The following is a 20,038-nucleotide window of genomic DNA, read 5'->3' as shown; positions in this document are numbered from 1 at the left end:
TCTCACGTACAATTTTCTAAACCTATTTACAAGTCCAAGTGCTGTTAAGAACACGAAGAACAAAATAACACAAAAAATGGATCTGCTCCCAAGCTATTTTTCACACCAGAAATGTTTCAGGTAAGCAGGAGCCAATAGAAATATTGAATGTATTTTAAATCATAATTGAAAAGCTTAATAGCTTGTTTTAAGTTTCTGATTGAACAATTGCATACCAATTGCAAATAAATAATTATTAGGTGTTGTCAATTTTTAAGACAAATATAGCTAAACTTAATCTCAGTACTACTGAGGTGTACATAAGGATGTATGACTTTGTATGTGCCTGCTGTTATTTTCCTTTGTCAGTGTGGTGAATGCTAAGCAGCAATGATTTCATACTTTTAATACAGCTGCATAATTGCTACTTGTTCTGACAAGGCACTGTTGTGGACTACATCTAAACATAAGTGGTAGGTGTTGGGATCAGTAGGAATAAGGACAGTAAGTATAAAAAAGCAATTTTAGTGATCCACTGGCATTTTTCAGTAGCAGACAATAAATAAAAAACTTTCTGCATCTCAGTGTTTCTCTGTGCATAAGGAATGTGTACTGTTCTGGGAATACACCTCCTCTTCAGGGTGTATTTTCCAAATGTCTGAATGGGCTTTAGTCACACTATTCCATTAACAACAGAGCGGGAAGTTACAGGCACTTGATTCAATTTTGGTTGGATTCCTGAGCTCTATGTTTGACTTGTCAGCCAGCAGTTGTACATGTGGTTAAGGGAGAAGGGGGTAAAGAAATGGAAGATGTGCATTGTAGAGCCAGTGTTCCTTCCTGAACTTTATTATGAATTTGGCTACAAAAATTCCATTAAGCTAGAAAAGCATGTAATGTTGATTATAGATCCCTTATAAATATATACTATATATTCTATATATGTATGTTTATATATAACTATATATAAATATATATGATCTATAAGTATGTACAATTAGTATAAAATATGTAATATTGATATTGAAATAAGCTTGTTTTCTTTTTTTTACTCTTCTACTTGAACGATTAGTGAATTTTCTTTCAGATTTTATGGAACCAATGTATGAATCCTAAAAGAAAAAGCAATCCTTTTCATGGCATTGTCTAAAACCATCCCCCTTTGGTGAATCTTTAAATAAAAAGACCTCGATTTTTAAATTTTTTCTCTCTTCTGAACATTGGGCAGCCTTTCAAAGCAGAAATCAGTCTGTGTTAGGGTTCCTTAAATAAAGGATAGGATAAACCCACACACATAGCATGTGAAATGTGGAAGAAAAGACATCTGAAAAAAACCTAATCGACAAATTTTCATTAATAGAATTGGTATTCTGGAAAGAGGTGAGGGCTATCTGGTGGCTTTTTCTACCTTGGAATAGGATACCCAAAACACAAACAAATTTAATGGAAAATATACAGAAAAGGACTTGCAAATAATTTTGGGAGGCTTATCCTGCGTCTTCTAAAATATGTTAGAAGCTGATCTGTAGTTACAGACACTAGCCTAAAATCCTTTTGGAATTGAAGCTCCAGAACTAAATAGAAAATACATAAGAAACTCCAAGAGAATAACCAGTAGGGAAAAGATTTGGCTTGGTTCTGAGCACTGCAAGTTCAAAACACTGCTATCATAATAGGGATCATTATGAACTAAAGGTCAGCATCTCTGCAGGGACAAAAATAACCCAAAAAATCCACTACAGCAGTGTTTAGTTTTCAGAAAGAAAGCTGCACACAAATGAGGAAGCCTGCTGAAAAGGAATCAAAAAGACAAAGTTTGTGAAGGCAGTACAGAGGCACTACATTGCATCTGGAGAACCAATCCATACTGTCCAAATGAATTCAGAAAGACCTGGAAAGATAGGGTGGATAAAGAAAAATCATAAAGAAACCTATTAGGAGCAAAAATATGAAGAAAAAATAGTCTTGATTAAGATCTGGTTAAATCACCAGAACCAGATGGCTGTTTGGTCAAGTGTTCAAATGGAAGTGTAAAATAGCTGTATCTATAAACAGCATTTTCTTATTTAAAATCAGGGGGCTTTAATGAGGAATGATGAGAGACACACATGGTGATAATTTTCAAATAGTGCATGTAGTCAGGCTTGTGGACCTATGACTGGGAAATTGGGAAAGGATATTCTGTAGATGATACAAACCTATTAAAAGTACTTAAGGTGAGGACAGATTGCAAACAGCTATGGAAAGCCTTCACAGTACTGACTGCCAGCAAAGGGATAGCAGACAAAATGAAATGCTGGTAAATCTCAAGAAAAACGTAGAAAAAGCTATCCCCAAATTTCTGTGTACAGTAGTGATCTTTTTAGGGCTTTCAAACATTGCTTTAGCACTCATGCAAGAGGTCTTGAAATCATAACAGAAGTCCTCTGAAAACATCACATCAATACTCAGGACTGTTCAGAAAGCCAAATGAAATGCTAGGAATTACTGAAAATTACTGAAAAAGCAGAAAATATCATGGTGCCGTAGTGTAAGTGCCTGTTGTATCTATAGCATATATATAGTAGGAAGTGTTTGGGATCCCCAATCTAAAAACAGTTATAACAGACTAGATACAAGGTATCCAAGGACAGAATAAATGGTGTTGGACTGGGGTTTGTCTTACTTCTCGTGTGTCGGGTAACTGCCTGCATGTGAGTTAGTTGCCTAGGCTCCCAGTATAGTCAATGAAAATCTGATCATTCCTGTTTTGCAATTCAGAATGTGATTCTTGCCATCCTATAGTAAAACCTCACATTATGTTCAACTCCTGGTTTCAATTAGCTATGGAGTATAAAGGGACCATGTAAATATAAAGGCAACTTGCTCAGATGTAAATAGCTTATAGATATCCACATTTAATCAAATATATCTGTCTTTGCATCTTAAGCATAAAGAGGGAAAAAACATGATGGAGGCCTTGTACATCGTGACACAACACAAAGTCCACTAGGAATGGTTGATCTCTGTCTCCTATGAGCTAAGAATTAGGGAGGGTCACAAGTGGGTCTCCAGAAATAGGATTAAAAAGCTGAAAAACTCTAACCTAAATGTAAAACTTACCATAGGATATTTTGGATCATAAAAGCCTACATGAGTCCAAAAATCAAATATGTAATTTCTTGGAAAAGATTCCATCAAGATCTGTTTGACATAAAAATATGGCTTCTGGCTCCATAATCTCTGAGACTCAAATTGCTGAGCTGGAAGTTTACAAGAGACAGGGAAGCTAATGCTTTCCCTTACTTTCTTCCTTAAGCAGTTGTATTGGCTACTATCACATAAGGGACTGGGCAAGAAGGGCTCTTCATTTGACTGATTATGGCCACTGTATTTTAGTATTTTAGTATTTGTCTGCTTAGGGTGTCTGTGGTATGGGTCTTCTAGAGTCATTGCTCATTTTCCAAGGCATTTTGAAATATTTTCTAACAAGACTGTATGGATCATTTAAAATCCAATCTACCACCTACAGTATCACAAACCATTGAAATTCTGTCTTGCATAAGGACAGTTATAATGAAGATAATTTGGGGCAGGTTGTCCTATCACTGTTCACACTGTGAACTCATTTGCACTCCAAGCAATTTAATGGGTACATCTCCTAATGGTAGTAATACACTACTACTCACCATGTATGTTTGTTTTTAAATTACCAGCAATATAATTCTTTAATTTTTTTCAACATAAACCTATTATATGTATGGTTGTCTTCATGCAGATGGAAAAATATGGAAAAAATATCAGTCTTGTATTATATAAAATGATTATTAAAAATATAAATATTTCTGCAACACATTTCCAGGAAAAAGTCTAAATTTCTGTTTCTACAGATGCTTAGCTTTAGAATCATGTATGCTGACTGATGGACTGGTTGTCTGTGACAAACTGCTGCTTAAAGACAGTTTACAGTTGTTGACTTCTCAATAAGACAAAGTCATATTCCAAATCTTTCTGTGGTTATTTTTCTCTTTCCTGTCTAAAGTTTTTTAATTGCAAGCTTACTGGCATTAATTAGATAGCTGTTCATTGACTAGCATTCCTTTTTTTGTTCTTGGCGTTCATCATGTTTGGATTTGTCCAACTAATAAAAGCACTAGCAAAAATTCAGAGTTAGTGATAATAGAATAAAGAATATCAAATTTAAAGGCAAAAGTTGTTGTATTTTGTGCATTGGAAAATTAGTATCACACTGAAAAAATCATTATCCGTGCAGCACAAAAAAATTAATTAAGATATCGATTGAAGAGAAGGCAGAAGATGAGTTTTCTTCTTTACTTCCATATCTATTTCTGTGATTTCATTTCTTTTGGTATGGGTTGCTTATGTAGCCTTTCTGGTCTATCAAATAACTTAAAAACAGAAAATATACTGATTAATTATGAAGGGTTTTCTATTTCACCTTAATTTAGGTATAGTGGCTGTGTGATTTACCTAATAACCTCTGTCGGTATTCTAGTGAGACCAGTACTTTCAAGTCCACAATGCAGATGCAAATAATTGGTCTGAAACCAGTAAGATACTTTAATAAATGTTTAAAAACAAGTGCCTGATAAGGCCCATGTGCTTTTCTTAAGCAGTGATGTTTTTCAATCAGAAACCTGATCCTAATCCCATAAAAAGAATAGAAAATTAGCTCAATTTAATACAGGAACTACATTAAAGCGCATTGTAATGTGGGAACTGATCCTTGCATCTATTGATCAGCATTTATTCTATCAGTGGTTTTTATTTTATATATATATTTATTGTGTGTATTTAATTTTTATTACATATATTTCCTTTGTTATATATTTTATGTTATAAGATATCTAAATATATACACACGTATATTTATATTTTCATGCAAATTGGTCATTGGTGACGCTAGATGAGAGGTGTTCTCTCGTCTTGGGAACCAAGCAACACTGGAGGAACTGAGTTGATCATCCCAAGTGTAAGCCACAGAGTCATGACCAGGCACCTTGGGCCATGAAAATAGCAGATCACAGAAAAAAAGCAGTAAAACAACTATTTGTAAGTGAAGTGCTCAGATAGTGGTGTATATATTTCTTCGGCCTTTGAGGCCTTTACTTTACAACAACAAATGTCTACTTTAACAGCATGTTGTTTGTTCTCTGAACTCAATTGCTAACCGAAAAGTTCAGGGTAAGCACATATATAATTCTCTGGGGTAAAACCAAACGTGAGCTGTCTTCCTTTTCTTTGTATTACGGACCTTGCTCAGCACTAACCTGTAAATCAGTTCTCTCCAGTAATGTCAGTTCTACTCCAGTGGTATAAAACTGGTGAAATGGGGAAGTCAGCTGTTGTCATGAACTTGATGTATGCATGTTCTCTCACGTTGTGGTATTTGCACAGTTCTCTGCACCTCCTTTACAAAATACACACCCCTTCTGATGGTGTATTTTAAAGATTGATCATTAGGGTCATTCACTGTACAAGTACCACTTAAGTCAGTCTAACTCCTTATGTTGCAGGGTAATTTAACATAATTGATGGAAGTCAAGTCTGGTTTTAAAAGACATTTGAGGAACAATTTTTCAATTATGTTTACCTTTAGTGCTCTTCATGGCATTCTAATGGCTATGAATGTCTTCATATTATTTACTCTCAAGAGTCACTGAAATACTGGATGTGCTTTTTTTTACCTTATTTTGCATCATGTGTTGATGAAAAGATTACTAGGCAATAATTTCAGGTTATTTGGTAATCTAAAATGAGATGGAGACCACATGTGGTTTGTATTAAAAATGCTGAGAGAAAGGTGCTAGAGAGCAGACTAATATAGCAAGTAAATTATTCTGCCTTTGTGTGCAGACATCATATGGCAATATAACATGCTCCTGAGAATGACAGAATTTGTCCTTTAGAAATGACTCATTGTTGCATTTTGACATATTTTATCACATTAAAGATTCATAAATGTCTCCTTAGAAAAGATAGATATGGAGCAGTGGAAGATCTACATAGAGATTCTTCTCTTTGATAAAGTCATGGTGCCCTGAATTTATCTGAATGTACCCAGATGCATCATGGAAACATCCTTATCAGGTTGTTGATTTTAAAAAGAAGAAGTTTGTAACTAGCAGTTTCTGTTTTCACATACATTAGTGAAATTATTAGCTGGACTGCTTTACTGCATTTAAAGGTTATCTTAAAAGAAACATTATTTTGGTTTTTCTATTGAATATGAGTCATGTAAGCCAGTTTGGGATGCATAACAAATTTTTTTTGTCTTTTTGTCTCTGTCTTTTTTTTTTTTTTTGGACTTCCCATTATTAATCTTTTTATCTATAACACACAAGGTACCCATGGTAAAATCATGGCTTTATTGGGGTCTGTAATAGTTTAATCATTTTTTCATTTGTTGTATTTGGGAACAGCTGTCTTCCTCTGTTTTCCTGTGTACTCATCACTCCCATGCATCCTGAATGAACATGTTACACACAAGTAAAGGATGAAGCAGGAGACAAGCGTGCTCTGCAGTGCATCTCCCAGCGGGTCTGCTGGTTAGAAATTTGGCTTAACTGGCCAAAAGTGGCTATGAAGGTTCCAAATTCATGGCACCTTCTGAAATGCTGGGCCTTACACTTGAGACCTAAAGTCCATTTGAAGTTAAATAAACAGACTGGTAACTGAATCATGACTGTAGGCTCTTTCCATTCAGCTTGGCGTGTAGTATCTTTACGTTATTAACCAGCTGGTATTGGAGCCAACAATTCTTTAAGTTAGTGCTTTTATTTATTCATCTTTATATTTGATTCACACAGGTTTATCGAGCAGAACTTGTTCCCCTTAAAGAAAAGGTGCATCACGTCAATGAGCTCGCTCACCGCTTCACTCCCTCCGATATTCAACTCTCCCAGTACAATCTCAGCTGTGTGGAAGACCTGAACACAAGGTGGAAGGTGCTACAGGTATATTTCACATGATTTTTTTCTTTATGCTGCATTTAAGTAAATATTTCTATTCCTCTGTGCTTTGTTCCCTGTAGGATAGCACCAAAGGCGTACTAAGGAATGAAAGATGAGAAAGCCCAAGAAAATGTTCAGTTGTTATCATTCATAAATGCATTAGACAGAGGCCCAAGTGATATTGTAGGTGGTTCAAAAATACAAAGGGCAAGCCACATGTTTTGCACACATTTCAAAAATAATATGTTCTTTTCCACAGAGCTCGGGAAACATTGTGAACAATTCACTTTTCACTGTAAATTATTGCTTTTATTTATCAAATCCAGATATTTTGTAAAACAAATTTCTTCGTCTTCTCTGAAGACACTCAGAGACAGTATGTCAGGGCTTACCCTGATGTAATTGTTATGTAAGATGTTATTGCTGATAGAACAGATAGTTAATTGAAATATTATGGTTTACTGTCTTTTTTCATATTTTCTTAAATGTCACCTGGAAGATACAGAGAGTAAGGTGAAAGCACTCCAGTAAATTTTTAAACACATCCTAAGGGGAAAAGACATAAGTAACTTTGAAGGATTATGATATACTAAAGGCCAAGTTGTGACCCTTGGAAAGAGGAGATGCATCTGTTCTTATAATATAATTTTTCTACTTAAAAGAGAGCAGAGTTTGAAATGTATTGAGAGGCAGATCTCATTTTGTTAGAAGAGAATAAAATAGCATAAACTAGAATAGAATAGTTCAGTTGGAACAAATGTACAATTATTTAGTCCAACTGTTCAGGCGCTCGCGCTGAGTGGCACTTTTTAAAATATTATGTATTTTTCCATCTTAGGGCTAGACCTATTTATGTACGACCAGAATTCCAGTTAGGTGTGATACCCTTTATAGAAAACTGAAATTTTGGCCATGAAATAGGAAAAGCAAAAATGAAAATTGTTTTTGTTTCACGCAAAACCATTCTCCTTCTAAGGTATGCTCCTGTTGTTTATTTCTGGTTTTCCAGTTGTCCAGTATGTTTCATTTTCATTCAGGTGGTTTTGTGATTTTTTTTTTTTAATTTATTAATTGCCTTTGTTATGCTAATGTCACCTAAAATATCGACTTAGTACTTCAGTATTTTCATCGATTTTTTCTATATATTTCAGTATATTTTCATGTGTCTTTCTTTTATACTGGTTGTATTTTCTCTTAGGCTTCTCTTAATTCTTATTTTCGAAAAGAAATTCTTTCTGTATTCCTACTCTTCTCTGTCTTTCCCCATCTTGCTTCCCTTATTTCTGTTTGGGTTTTTTTTCTGAACTCCCCTTGCTTCTTTTCTTAGTTTACTTCTCTTTTTCTCCCTCCTCAAAGGTTAGGTATCTCTCTCTCTCTCTCTCCTTGCCATATTCATAATGGGGAAAATTTTTCTTAGCCATGTACCCCATTTCCTAGAAAATATCACTGCAGGAAAATCATAAAGTAGAGAGTTCTGTGCTATTGTTTGCCAGAAAGATACCCATCCTTGGTTATGTGTGAGAAAAGTGCATAAAGACATAAAATTTATCACATCTGAAACACTAGTGAAATCTAGTGTTATGAGAAAGTTTAAGAGCATTTTGTAAAGGAGGAAATCATGTCTCAGTTGTTTCTTTATTCACACTGGGAACTTGCATAAGATTGGAGGAGGAAATGTATCATCTTAAGCCAAATCTTTCTGAGATTTAATGTTATATTCATTTTATAACCATAAGATAAGGCCAGACGTAGTCACTCATTTGCAGTATTGCACAGGGGTTCTACAGTGAGATTAGAGCTGTTAGTGAATAAAATCAAATACTCTTCCAGAATCTTCCCAGAACTTCATTTGTATTTATGCAGTAAGGCATGTTTTCCATTAATTTACCTGGTTTGTATTCAATTTGAGTGAGTATACTCCAGAGTATTACTGAAAAAAAATATGTAGAAAGCACTCAACCACTCATAGATTCAACCAGTCCTGGTTTTGACATGTTGTGTGGAGTGCATTTCATTAATGAAAGCTGATGTACTCAGCTCAGTCACTGAAAACTGTGTCATCTTCTGTGGAGTTTGAGCAATATAAAAATAATTAGCTTCATGCCTTTAATAGAGTAGTTTTCAGGAAAACATGCTGTTTACTTTTTTATTTTTCTTAAACATGAAAGGAGATGAAATCTTTCTAAGGAGCTACTTGTTATGAATTTCACAAGGAACTCTCATGTGTGCTTCAAACAGCGTATGTAATGAGATCATCCTGGGGTAAAACGTGTCTTGCAAACTCTTGTTTACTTCCAGTTGACATTTAGGCAGCCAGGAATCTCAGATTGGTGGGAGTTATATCCATTTCACTTTGTCAGAGATTTGGCTGGTGTAATGCTGGTGAAAGGGCAAAGCCCCTGACATGTAAAATAATTTACAGTTAACCCATGGAGAACATAGCCTTCAGTTATCAAGAAATATTTTTTTGGTTTAAATTAAATTTTGTTTGCTTTTATTTAGAATAGTACCTTTAATAAGTGGAAAAACACAGTTAAGAACTTTCATCCAAAAATGTATCTATTAAGATATTTTGTTATATTTATATTCTAGTGCTTTTACTTTTGAAAGTTGGTAATTTGTGAGTGGTTGTCTTTGAGTACATCAAAAACCTAGAGCTAAACCAGCCCAAGGTCTTCTCCAACCTAAACTTTTCTATAATTCTATGATTTATATATATATGTATGTATGTATGTATGATTGTCAAGAAGCATAAGCCCCAATTTCAGTATAATTCCTAACTCTTCAGCTCATCTTGCACCAGTAGCAAAGACTCTTCAGGATGTGGGGATTTGAAGATTGTTGTGGTGCAAAAAACATGCTGCCTTTCATGAGAAGGTCCTGCCACAACTATTATTCTGTTCCCTTGAAGAGCACTCTGCTTGCAGGAGGTGTGAAGAGCCATCAGGCTTTTAGTACCCCTGCAGGCAGTTAGCTAAACTCATATCATCATTTTATTTGTATTCTGCTGAGGACAGGCTCTTCACTGAGCTGCATAATGCACACTACTGTAGTAAGTACTGCTGCAATGAATTATTTCAAAAACCAGCTTCTCCTGTGTGCTTCACAAACATTAGCTAATTCCTTCAACCTGTGGTGAGAAATATGAATGAATCTTACCATCTCTATTTCCAGAGGTACTAATAAAGATAATATAAAAGCCAAAAAGGAAATTCCTTCTTTCCTGAAATCACTGTAAAATTGTCACTATGCATCAAAGCCTTGCTGGCCAGTGAATCCCTAAAGAGCTGAGTCACAGGCATTCTGGGCAGCAGTCCTCACATCACACCTTGCTTTTTATAGGGGTTGGACACCAGGGCAAGCAAGTTGCAGCAAAATATAAGCTGAAATCAGCAGTGACCTATTGTAGCAGGTTTTAGGATTGGGGTTTTTTTTAATTTAACTTCACCTTCTGTCTTTCATACCTTCTCCAAGAAAAATACCTTACAAAAAAATGAAATAACAACAAAAACACCTATGTAAAAGAAATGCCTTTTTCAGGTCTCTTGCAGATGAATTGAACCATGTTTACTGGATTCTCAGGTCTTTTCTTTTAATTGTATGTAGTAATGGTTTCAGGAAGAAAATTTCAGATCTAAACCATGGAATTAAAATTTGAATGTGACGAAGGATATTCTCTCATATAATTTTTCTTAAGGAAAAAGAAAAACCTCTCAACAGTTCAGTTGTCCAATAGGTACTGCATAGGATCCTCATACAGGAAAGCTCTAGTAATATACTTAAAAAGAATATTGGCCTGAAATTTTTCTTTACAAGTAGAGGTATTTATTATTAAACAGTGAGTGTAAACTGGGGCTAAAGATGATAGATTGACAGATGATGCAACAGTAGCAAGAAAGACGTTTCTTCCTCTGAATGAGACAGAGAATGTCATGTTTAAATTAATGGACAATATAAAAGGCAGTTAGATTTTTATATTTTTATATTTTTATTTTATGTTATATAATATTACCTGTAGCGGGTTCAGTTTGTAACCAGGCGGAAACACCAATTAGAGTGTAGTGGTTTGGTCCAAAATACTCATTACTTACTTATTTACCTTCTGTGAGATAAGAATTAGGAGAAAGCAAAGCAGGCACAAAACTTAAAAGAATATAAAGAAGTTTATTAACAGACCTAAAAGGAAGAGAAAAAAAAAATCAGACCACACCTTCAGGACACTTCTCCCCCCACCTTTCTCCCTTCTCTCACTGACAATGTAAAAAGACAACCCTTGAGATTTTCAGTCAGTTTACCACTTCTATAATAACCTTTTTTCAGTTCACTTAGGGAGAGGAGTCTCTCTTGCTCATGCTATGGAGACATCTCCACAAGAAGTCCTCTCATGGCTCAGTATCACAACAAGACAGCTGCCCGGGTTGGTTCTCTGCTCGCATGTACAAGTCTCTTCCCCCAACTTACAGCTTTCTCCACAACTGCTTTCAAGGGTCCAATCTTGAGCTACTGGGGTATCATTTTAAGGTTGAGCTGTTCAGAAACAAAGGTTTTCTTTACCCATCTCTGGGAGTGTCTTCATCTCTAGGAATAGAGGCTCTCCCCCTTCCCTGGGAGCAAAAGGGTCCTCATCATCTTCATCTCTAGGAATAGAGGCTTTCCACCTCCCCCAGGAGCAAAAGGGCCCTCATCAAGTTATAGCTACTGTCATTTTCTTATTTCAGCACATGTACTTCTGCTCAAAATTACAGTTTCAATGCTCCAACCCCCCATGCTTTCATGAAATTACAACGGGTACTCTGATATATCATAGTCCATCACCACCATAGCTTTACAACAGAATTTCAGCTTTCAAGCATCTCCTCTTTCACCTCCCTCATGGTTTCAGCTCTTCCTTCTTCACTGACTTTGGTGTCTCTATGGTGTTTTCTTCACCTTCCCTCTTCCTCAGACTTGGAAGAGGATTAATGTCTGCAGGCTTCATCTGTTCTGGAGGAAACCTACAGCACTAAAAGGGTTAATCTCACCCGGGCCCGCAGCTGGAGTTCGCTGATCACTGTTGGTCACATGAGCTTTGCCGGGCAGCGGGGCAGCTTCAGCTGAATCTTTGGCTGCACTGGGGGTGATGTGTGGAGCCGGGCTGCGCCGCCTGCACGCAACGGGGCTGTGGGGGGCCGCGGATGGGACAGGGCTGCACGGCTCCAGGGTGGCTGTGGCCCAGCCCTGGACGGGCCCAGCCCAGTTACCTGTCCCAAAGCCGGAAGCAAAGGAGAGCTTCCCAGGGTTTGGCCATTCTTAAATGTGGACCACAGAGGCGTGTCAAGCTCTTTAAGTGGCTTAAAAAATTGTCAATATTCAAACTAGCCAGCTGATAGGTTCTGTTAGGTCATAAAGGAAGCTGTAAGCACCTCTTTGCAGAAAGAATCACTTCAGTAGCTATGCTAACCCATGACATTACCTTCCTGTTACCTTAGCAGTTTCTCTTTCCATTGCAATATTTCATTAATTTTAATAATTAATTTGTTTCTATTTCTTTGGTTTTTCCTCTTTTTTAAGCTATATTTTGACATATGTCATCTGTTAGTGGCTGAAAAAAATAGGAGACAACTTTTCTAAACTTATGGAGCCAAAATTCTAGCTCAGCTAGAATTATAGTAGTTAAGTCCTTACTAAAATCATGGTGCTTTTCAACCTTGAAATTTGAAATTATTTTGTAGTTGCAGTCTTCATCTTCCCAGTAGAGGGAGATTATGATCCTTTTTGGAAGTCAAGTTTTCTCATTAGACTACTTCGTTAAAATGTTGGTTTGTATGTTCCATGAGAACAGGAACTTCTGCCAAAACCACAATTGTTACAGCTCTTTAACTGTCTCGTATTTGTTTAATTGGCTATGCCAGTTGGCTGCAGAAGTCATAGACCCATGCATTTTTCTTTATTTCTGTTAGCTTGAGTCTCAGATTTTCTCAATGTTTGTCTGCAAAATTATGCCTATAGAATTCATTTTGCAGTCATTAATTCTTTAGAGATCCTACTTATTTCTTTCTGTAAGTTAGTGGAGGAAGGCCAGCTATCAGGATTGGGATTCAATTCTACTAATGAAGTCCGTGTCAAAAATTGGAAAGATTCCTTCCTAAATTAGGAGGACACCTTCATTGTGGCATCTGTAGGACAGTCATTGAAAGAAAGTGTGTCAGGCATGGTTATCATCCACAGACATGCCAGCAGAAAAACTAATAAAACCTTATTAAATTTATGATGTGTGTGATGAATTTCACTTTGCTGGAAATTGCAAATGCTTTAATCATTTTTAGTAAAGGAGGTGCATTCCTTTTGAGAGTTTTGTTATCCTCTTTTGACTTCCTTTACTCTGAAATTTCATCCTCAATGAAGATGTTTTCAAGAACCATGTGGAAGAATAGCAATTAACCCTACTTTATATTCTCATTAGAATATGCATCTGTAGATTTCTTTCAATGTATTTTTTTGTTTCTCATAAATGTGTGTGGGTGCAGGGGATTATAAAAGCTGAGTTACGCTGTTTATATGTAAAAAGAAAAGCACCTAAAATTTGTCAAAAGTAAGAAAATATGCTACAGGTGCAGCTTGAATTTAGCACTCTCTTGTACAACCTTTGCATATACAAAATATTCTGTAAGATCTCCCATTTATCTATTTGATGGATAAATTATAGGAAAAGAATGGGCATATTAGTTGATATATGTAAGTCTCATTTCCTTATAAAGGGAGACTTTAACAATTTACTTCCACCTTTCATCAGTTATAGATTATGTTTGGCAGCACACATCCATATGACTCATACCAGACTATATTTAGGATACTGAGGAAAATAGAGGTTATAACACTGTTGAGAATATATTCACTGGAAACCAACATCCACTAGTTCTGTTGGGCTTTAATCAAGTAGTTTGTGCAGTTTGTAGCTCTGTGTCTTATTTACCAACCACCATCGAAACTGTATTCTTTAGAGTTCATGATCTGTAATACCTGATCATCTCAAAACCATTAATTGAAATAATTTCTGTAGAAGTCCCTTTGACAAGGAGTGTGGAAGTTACATTTGAAGAATTAAAGCTCTTAGTTTCAGTCCTATAAAGAGGTGTAGACTGCAGGAGTTAGAAGATTTTACCTTGGATTCCAAAATTGCACAGACAGCTTCAGGTTTTTTCTTGCACAAATTGAAAGAATATGGCCTGATTTTTTCAACACCTTTTTAGGTGTGTGACCTGATTCCAATCAGCTATGTTTAGGCTGCTCATTATGAAAAATTAGGGTTGTTTAAGGTAAGAATGTGTGAAGAGGAATAGCTGGGAAGTGCACAGGATTAGCAGCAGTCAGGCTAGTGAAAGCAAACAAGAACAAAAAAAAAAATGAACATTGCAATTATAAGTCAGCCTCCAATCCTAGCTTCCACTCCACAGGCCCTTTTCCTTCCCAAAATGTTATCAACTCTCAGAGCTCATAATTTGTGGGTTAGGTTTTGCAAAAGCAATAGGAGAGGACAGGACTGCGTAGGGTCAGGCAAGGCAGGATGCATTGCCAGCTGTCTGCCAGCACCAGAAGGCTGATGAATCTTTGCAGTTTGTGGTTCTGCCCCATGTCCTGGAGGGGATGCACACTGCTGACATGGATCATCTGCCCATTCACACCCGCCTGGTTTGAAGTGAGGTTGGAGCAGATGTACAAAGTTTGCTTTGAATGTGGAACACGTTTGTCACAGATCGAGCATTCACTGAATTTAAGAGCTGCCCAGTAAAGGCTCTCTAATGTGATTTTCAGAGGCTTGTAACTCAATGAAACCTTAATGAATACTCTTGGATTGAAAGCAATATAAAACCCCTTAGACTCCATGTACCAGTGCCAAAGTATTGTTAAGGGTTTTTAGAGGGAGAATGTAAAACTGGAAAAACATATTTCTCTTTCTCCCCATTTTCACTAATCCCTTCTTCTGAAATGATGTGATTTTTTTACAAGAAACTTCATTTGAAGTGATTAAAAGCCCAAGGAAAAGAAATAATACGCACATTTCCAGTGCAGAAGGTTAATGTTAGCCTTTTTTATTTCTTTGTTGAGTCATTTTGTGTCTTTCTGACATATCAATTATATGTTATATCACTGCAGACTGTTTTGTCAGGCCATCTACTTTCAGGTTACAGAAAGCTTTTGCAGTCTTTAAGCTAGGTAGTATTTTGTGCTATATTTTTTATATCTTCTTGCTTCAGTGAGACTTTAAGTAGATTTTTTTTTTTGCTGTTTTAGAAGTACTGTTAATAATAGTGTTTAAAATAACAAAAATGTCAGTGGCATTAAGTTGTGACGCAGAATTGAAATCAGCCTTTATGGAAGATTATGCATGTCATTTAAAAAATATTTTCACAAGTTGCTCTCTAAAGTTGCCACTGCAGTTTTCAACATGGTTTGAGTAGAGCTGAATGTTGTATCCTTGTATAGAAAAGGATGGGCAGTGTGGAAGTGATGTCATGTATGTTTGCTGTAGAGGAAGGCAGTTTATAATTAAAATGGCTCAAATCCTGTTATATGTTGTGTGTGCAAAAGTCTTCTATAAAGTCCTTCCTAATTTGGGTGCACCCAGCACAACAAAGGCAGAAGGTGTTATTTCAAGGTGCTTATCCTGTGGCTCTCTAAGCTGTTCAATTCTTGTGCTTGTTGTTACTTTATAAAACAGTGATACTGCAATAACCTTGAGAAATATACACCTTGGTTACAGAACAAACACAGTATAAATTACAGTTCTTCACCCAGAGCTTACAGTTTCATGTTTAATTAATATTCATTTTTTATTTCTTTTGTACTGGGAAAAAATCAACATCCAATTCCTATTTAATTCTTTAGGGCGTGACATTTCTGGGGGGAGCTGCAAGGGTGGAGGTTGAAGACTCAGCTAGTTTTTCTCCTCCATCTTCTCAGGTGTTCAAAGTTCTTTCTCTACCACAGTTCAGTTTGTTTCAAACCAAAATTAATTAGCATTAATCGATCCAGAAAAATAATCCTAAGGCTACATTTGTAGATAGCATATCCATTTTGTTGTATATTTTCACTTTCATTCCTCTGATTTCTCATACCAACCTCAAGTGTTTTGTGTCCTTTCCTTTCAATACCCTCATTTATGACTCTTTCATCTCTAAAAACAATCAGTTCTGTCCTAATTAATTAGCTGACACATAGGTGATAATAGAGTGCTGTTTCAGTGTACTGATTTTGTAGGTATTCAGAAGAAATAGAAGACTGTGTCTTCCGTAAAATTGCTTTGTGCTTTTTGTATATCCAAGCATTACAGTTTCTTATCTCAAAACATCACATTTCAAATCCTGAGTTGATTTTGTCAGTACTTTTGCCAGCCAAATAACTAAGATAACTGAATTTGGGTTGCACATCAGTTGTCATAGCTACCTGCAATATATCCCTGATTCTGCCTAGCTTTACCTCTAATGAGAAAGGGGTTACATTTTTCTCATAAAGCCTCCATAACTTTATTCAGCTGTGAATGACCTGTGAAATACTGTCAGACTGGTATGGTCTGTTGCAGAAATCATATGAGCTTCCTCTTTTAAAAAGTCAGGATCTAATCCTTTTTTCTTCACCAGTGGATAGGAGGTCCGCTCCCATCAAATAAAGTTTCAGAAAGACAGAGGCAAATCCAATTTTATGATCACCACTTTTCTGTCTCAACACTGTGCACCCACAACATTAGACTGTGCTCAGTAGTTCCCACAGGTGATGGGACAAGCCTGTGATGTTTAGCAGTGCCAGGTCATGCTGATTATTTCAGCTTTGCCAATGACACTCTGTATATTTTTTTTCAAATTATTTTAACCATCTTGTGCATGAATTTGCATGTTTTTTGGTGAATATCCATTTATGGATCAGAGATACATTTATAAAATTTGGTTGAATTATTATGACATTTTGTTGATTTGGTGTAAGTTTTAGTTTTACTGTAGTTTTTACTTTTAGTTTACTGTAGTTCTGATAGTTACATAGTCCAAAGGTCTGTCCCATTCCCTAGAAAAGGGGGCTGGACAAACAACCTCAATTTCATGTAAATTTGTGTTAATAAGTATTTATCATTATATAGGCCAAGGCCCCTGAGTCAGATAATAGTGTCTTTGTGATGTGAGTTACACTACAGTGCTGGACACAAACTATTATCTTGTATTATTCGGCGTGTTCATTGAATGCATGGTTACCATTGATGTTGTAAAATCTGCTCCTGTTAGTCTGTGAACTGTTGCAGAAAACAAATCACAGTAACAAATTACTGTAACATTTACGTGCTGTTGTGTGGTGTTCAGTGGTAACACTGTGAAATGGGAGGTACCATTGCAGACTTCACACTGGTATGTTGGAACTTAAGCCCCCACGGACTGTTGGCTTTGTCTGCTTTGCCATCCCTCCCAGCTGGACTGACTGCTAGCCCTGCAGAGCCTGCTCAGCTCAGATATCCTTGGGTGACCCAGGAGCAACATTTGTGCCTTTTTCTGCCAGAAAAATACACCACCTTTATTGTACAATTTATCAAAGAACATCCTAGGAAAGATGTAAAAGTTGAAAGAATAAGAAGCCTGATTTGCTGTCTTTAGGAAGCTAAGCAATTCTTAAATCTTTAGAGAGGAGATATCACTTGTTCCTGATCCTTCTAGCACTTTGGAGGGATAGTCCCAAAAAGATGTATTCACAGCCGTGAACCAAGTAGATTTCTTGAGCTCTTGTGTTACATTAATTACATGATCAGTATATTCACACAACAGAGCTACTGCTTAGAGATACTGTATTCCACTGTCTTGCTCATATTCAGATAGGCTCTAACTTGCCAGAGATTTTTAATTTTTTTTTTTTCTGAATGAGAATATAACTAACAGATGTTTGTTTTTGGCTCCATTTCTACATTCTTTGAAAGCAGGAGAATTAAATTGCTGACATTCAGACAACACTAATTCACATATCCAGGGAGCCTAATTTGCCATCCCTGAGATTCTGATTCCTGGTGTTCATGGGTTTAAAAACCATTTCAGTGACACAATATAAGAATAGGCTGGGGAGTTTCAATGGTATGCTCCTGCTAAACATAATCACATTTTATAAACATCTGTGTCATTACTGGTGTGATTCATCTCTAAGCTGTATACAGCTGTGTTTGCAGTTTCAATTAACAGTCCTCTAATTTCATATCCATCTCATGTTGCTAATTTAGTTAATTTATTCATAATTAAGAGTATTCTATTTTCTATGAAGGTTTGTTAAGCTTAGTGCATTGTAAAAAATTTTAAAAACCCTAAGGCCGAGGCATTTTGGTTCTCACAATTGTCACATCAGAGCAAAAATGCCATTAATGTACCTAAAGGGGAAGACAACATATAAGGGACATTTTTTTCTTTTCTCAGTGTGGAATGAGAAGCCTTTGGAAGGTATTGGCTTTGTGTTTGAAAGCAAATGACAGTATGAATGTGCTCTTTTCTCCTCTTTTTTGCCCTTCTCCCTTTTGCCCAAAATCTAATGTAATTCAATGGTTTAAACTAATACAGTTGGGTTTAATACATAAAAAAAATGATACTTCTAAAAGGGTGTTACAAGAAGAGATATGTGGCAGACATGAATCATCCTACTTCATGCATTTTTGTTCTCTACCATTTATATTTTAGAGTACAATGTATTTAAAAGGACCTGTGTGATTAAGAACTGTGAAATAACTTTGAAAAACTAAGACTGAGACACACTCAGATGGAAGATAAGGACTGTCTTAGTAATTATCAAAAGAAGTGTTTGCATTTTTAGATTTTTTTTTTTTTTTTTTTTTTTTTTTTGCATATTGGTACAAGAATATTGTGGGAAAAAATGGGTTAGAAATCCTAGAAACAAATCTCCAGTTGTCCACAGTCTAATGATGTTCTACCATTTTTCCAGGATTGGTTATAACTCTCCAGTACTTTGTAAATACAGAGACACTGCCTTCTCTGCTATCTTCGCAAACCCCACAGGGATACTTATTCTAGGAAGTGTCTACAATATTAAGGAGTTCTATGCATAAATGGTTCTCTTAAAAAAAAAAAATTAGAAAAGTGAAAAAATGCCCTCATCTTTAGCATGAAGGGTATTTTGATATTTGTGTGTTAGTGATGAGGCGAGCAGAGTATTGAAAGTTCAGCATCCCTTTCTGGAAAAGAAAAGAGAAATACACGACAGTCTTCCTCTTCTGAAAAAATAAATAGTTGTTTGAGATAAGTATTAGTCTGAGTATTGCTGTAATTTGAAGTAAGCAGAGGGAAGTTGTACGGAAAACATTGAAATAGGGTGATCAATATGTCTCAAGCAGAGCTGCGGGTTTTCAATGACAGCTGCTGAGTCCTTTATAGCTGAAAATCACAGTTGTCTGCTGCATTTTCCTTTAATCTTCCTCTGCCTACAGTCTCCTTGATGCTCTTTTTAGTTTCTCTCATTGCTCTTTTTCTCCTTGAAGCTTCCTTTCTTCCTCTTCGTATAAGCTTCTCCTTGTCTGTCATACCACCTACAATCATACCACTATTTATTAAGAAAAGGCTAGGAAGAAAATGATTAAACAAATAAATAGGGAACACAGCTAGGAAATTTATAATCCGAAATGAGTAGAAATGAGAGGGATGGAGGAGAAGTGCAATGTAAGGTGAGGTAGGCTTTTAGTCCTGGCAGTTGTATGAATCACAACCTTTTCCTAAGAAATCTCTTAAGATCAGAGTTAGTGAGAGATGCAGCCATGGTCTAAGCAGACCTCTAAAGCTATTCAAAGCAGACAGTCTCATAATTTTATTTTCTTCTACTTGTCAAATGTTAATGCTGAAATGCAATATTCTGAAGACAATAAAAGTTTGAACCATTTCAACCTTTTAGCTGCACACTCTGTGTATTTAGCAAATAGAATGACAGTCGCTTGCTGTACAAATTCCAGGCTGCCCCACCTTTTTTTGATTAAAATGGTGATTAGGGTTAAAGGAGATTATAGCAATTTGCCAGGGTCCTGTTCCACTGCAAGCTCAGGGTAAGAGAGAATGATTCAAGTGCCTGCAGAAAGATAGATTATCACTGGTTGCTCAATTTCCAAG

The 20,038-nt window shown here is 36.2% G+C and overlaps 1 protein-coding gene across 5 annotated transcripts in view; it reads left to right on the top strand.

Moving 5' to 3' along the window:
* DMD (dystrophin) overlaps positions 1-20,038 on the top strand; it is a 999,626-nt gene that overhangs the window by 830,150 nt on the left and 149,438 nt on the right. For all 5 annotated transcript variants that reach the window (XM_082277447.1, XM_082277448.1, XM_082277450.1 and 2 more), the window contains one exon: positions 6,789-6,935. In XM_082277447.1, the coding sequence (XP_082133573.1) occupies positions 6,789-6,935 (147 nt within the window). The remainder of the gene's footprint in view (positions 1-6,788; positions 6,936-20,038) is intronic.

The sequence above is a fragment of the Coloeus monedula genome (assembly GCF_965178545.1).
Source record: "Coloeus monedula genome assembly, chromosome: 3".
NCBI classification, from domain to species: Eukaryota; Metazoa; Chordata; class Aves; order Passeriformes; family Corvidae; genus Coloeus; species Coloeus monedula.
The sequence above is the reverse complement of the archived record's forward strand: the minus strand, read 5'-3'. Positions and strand labels throughout refer to the sequence as shown.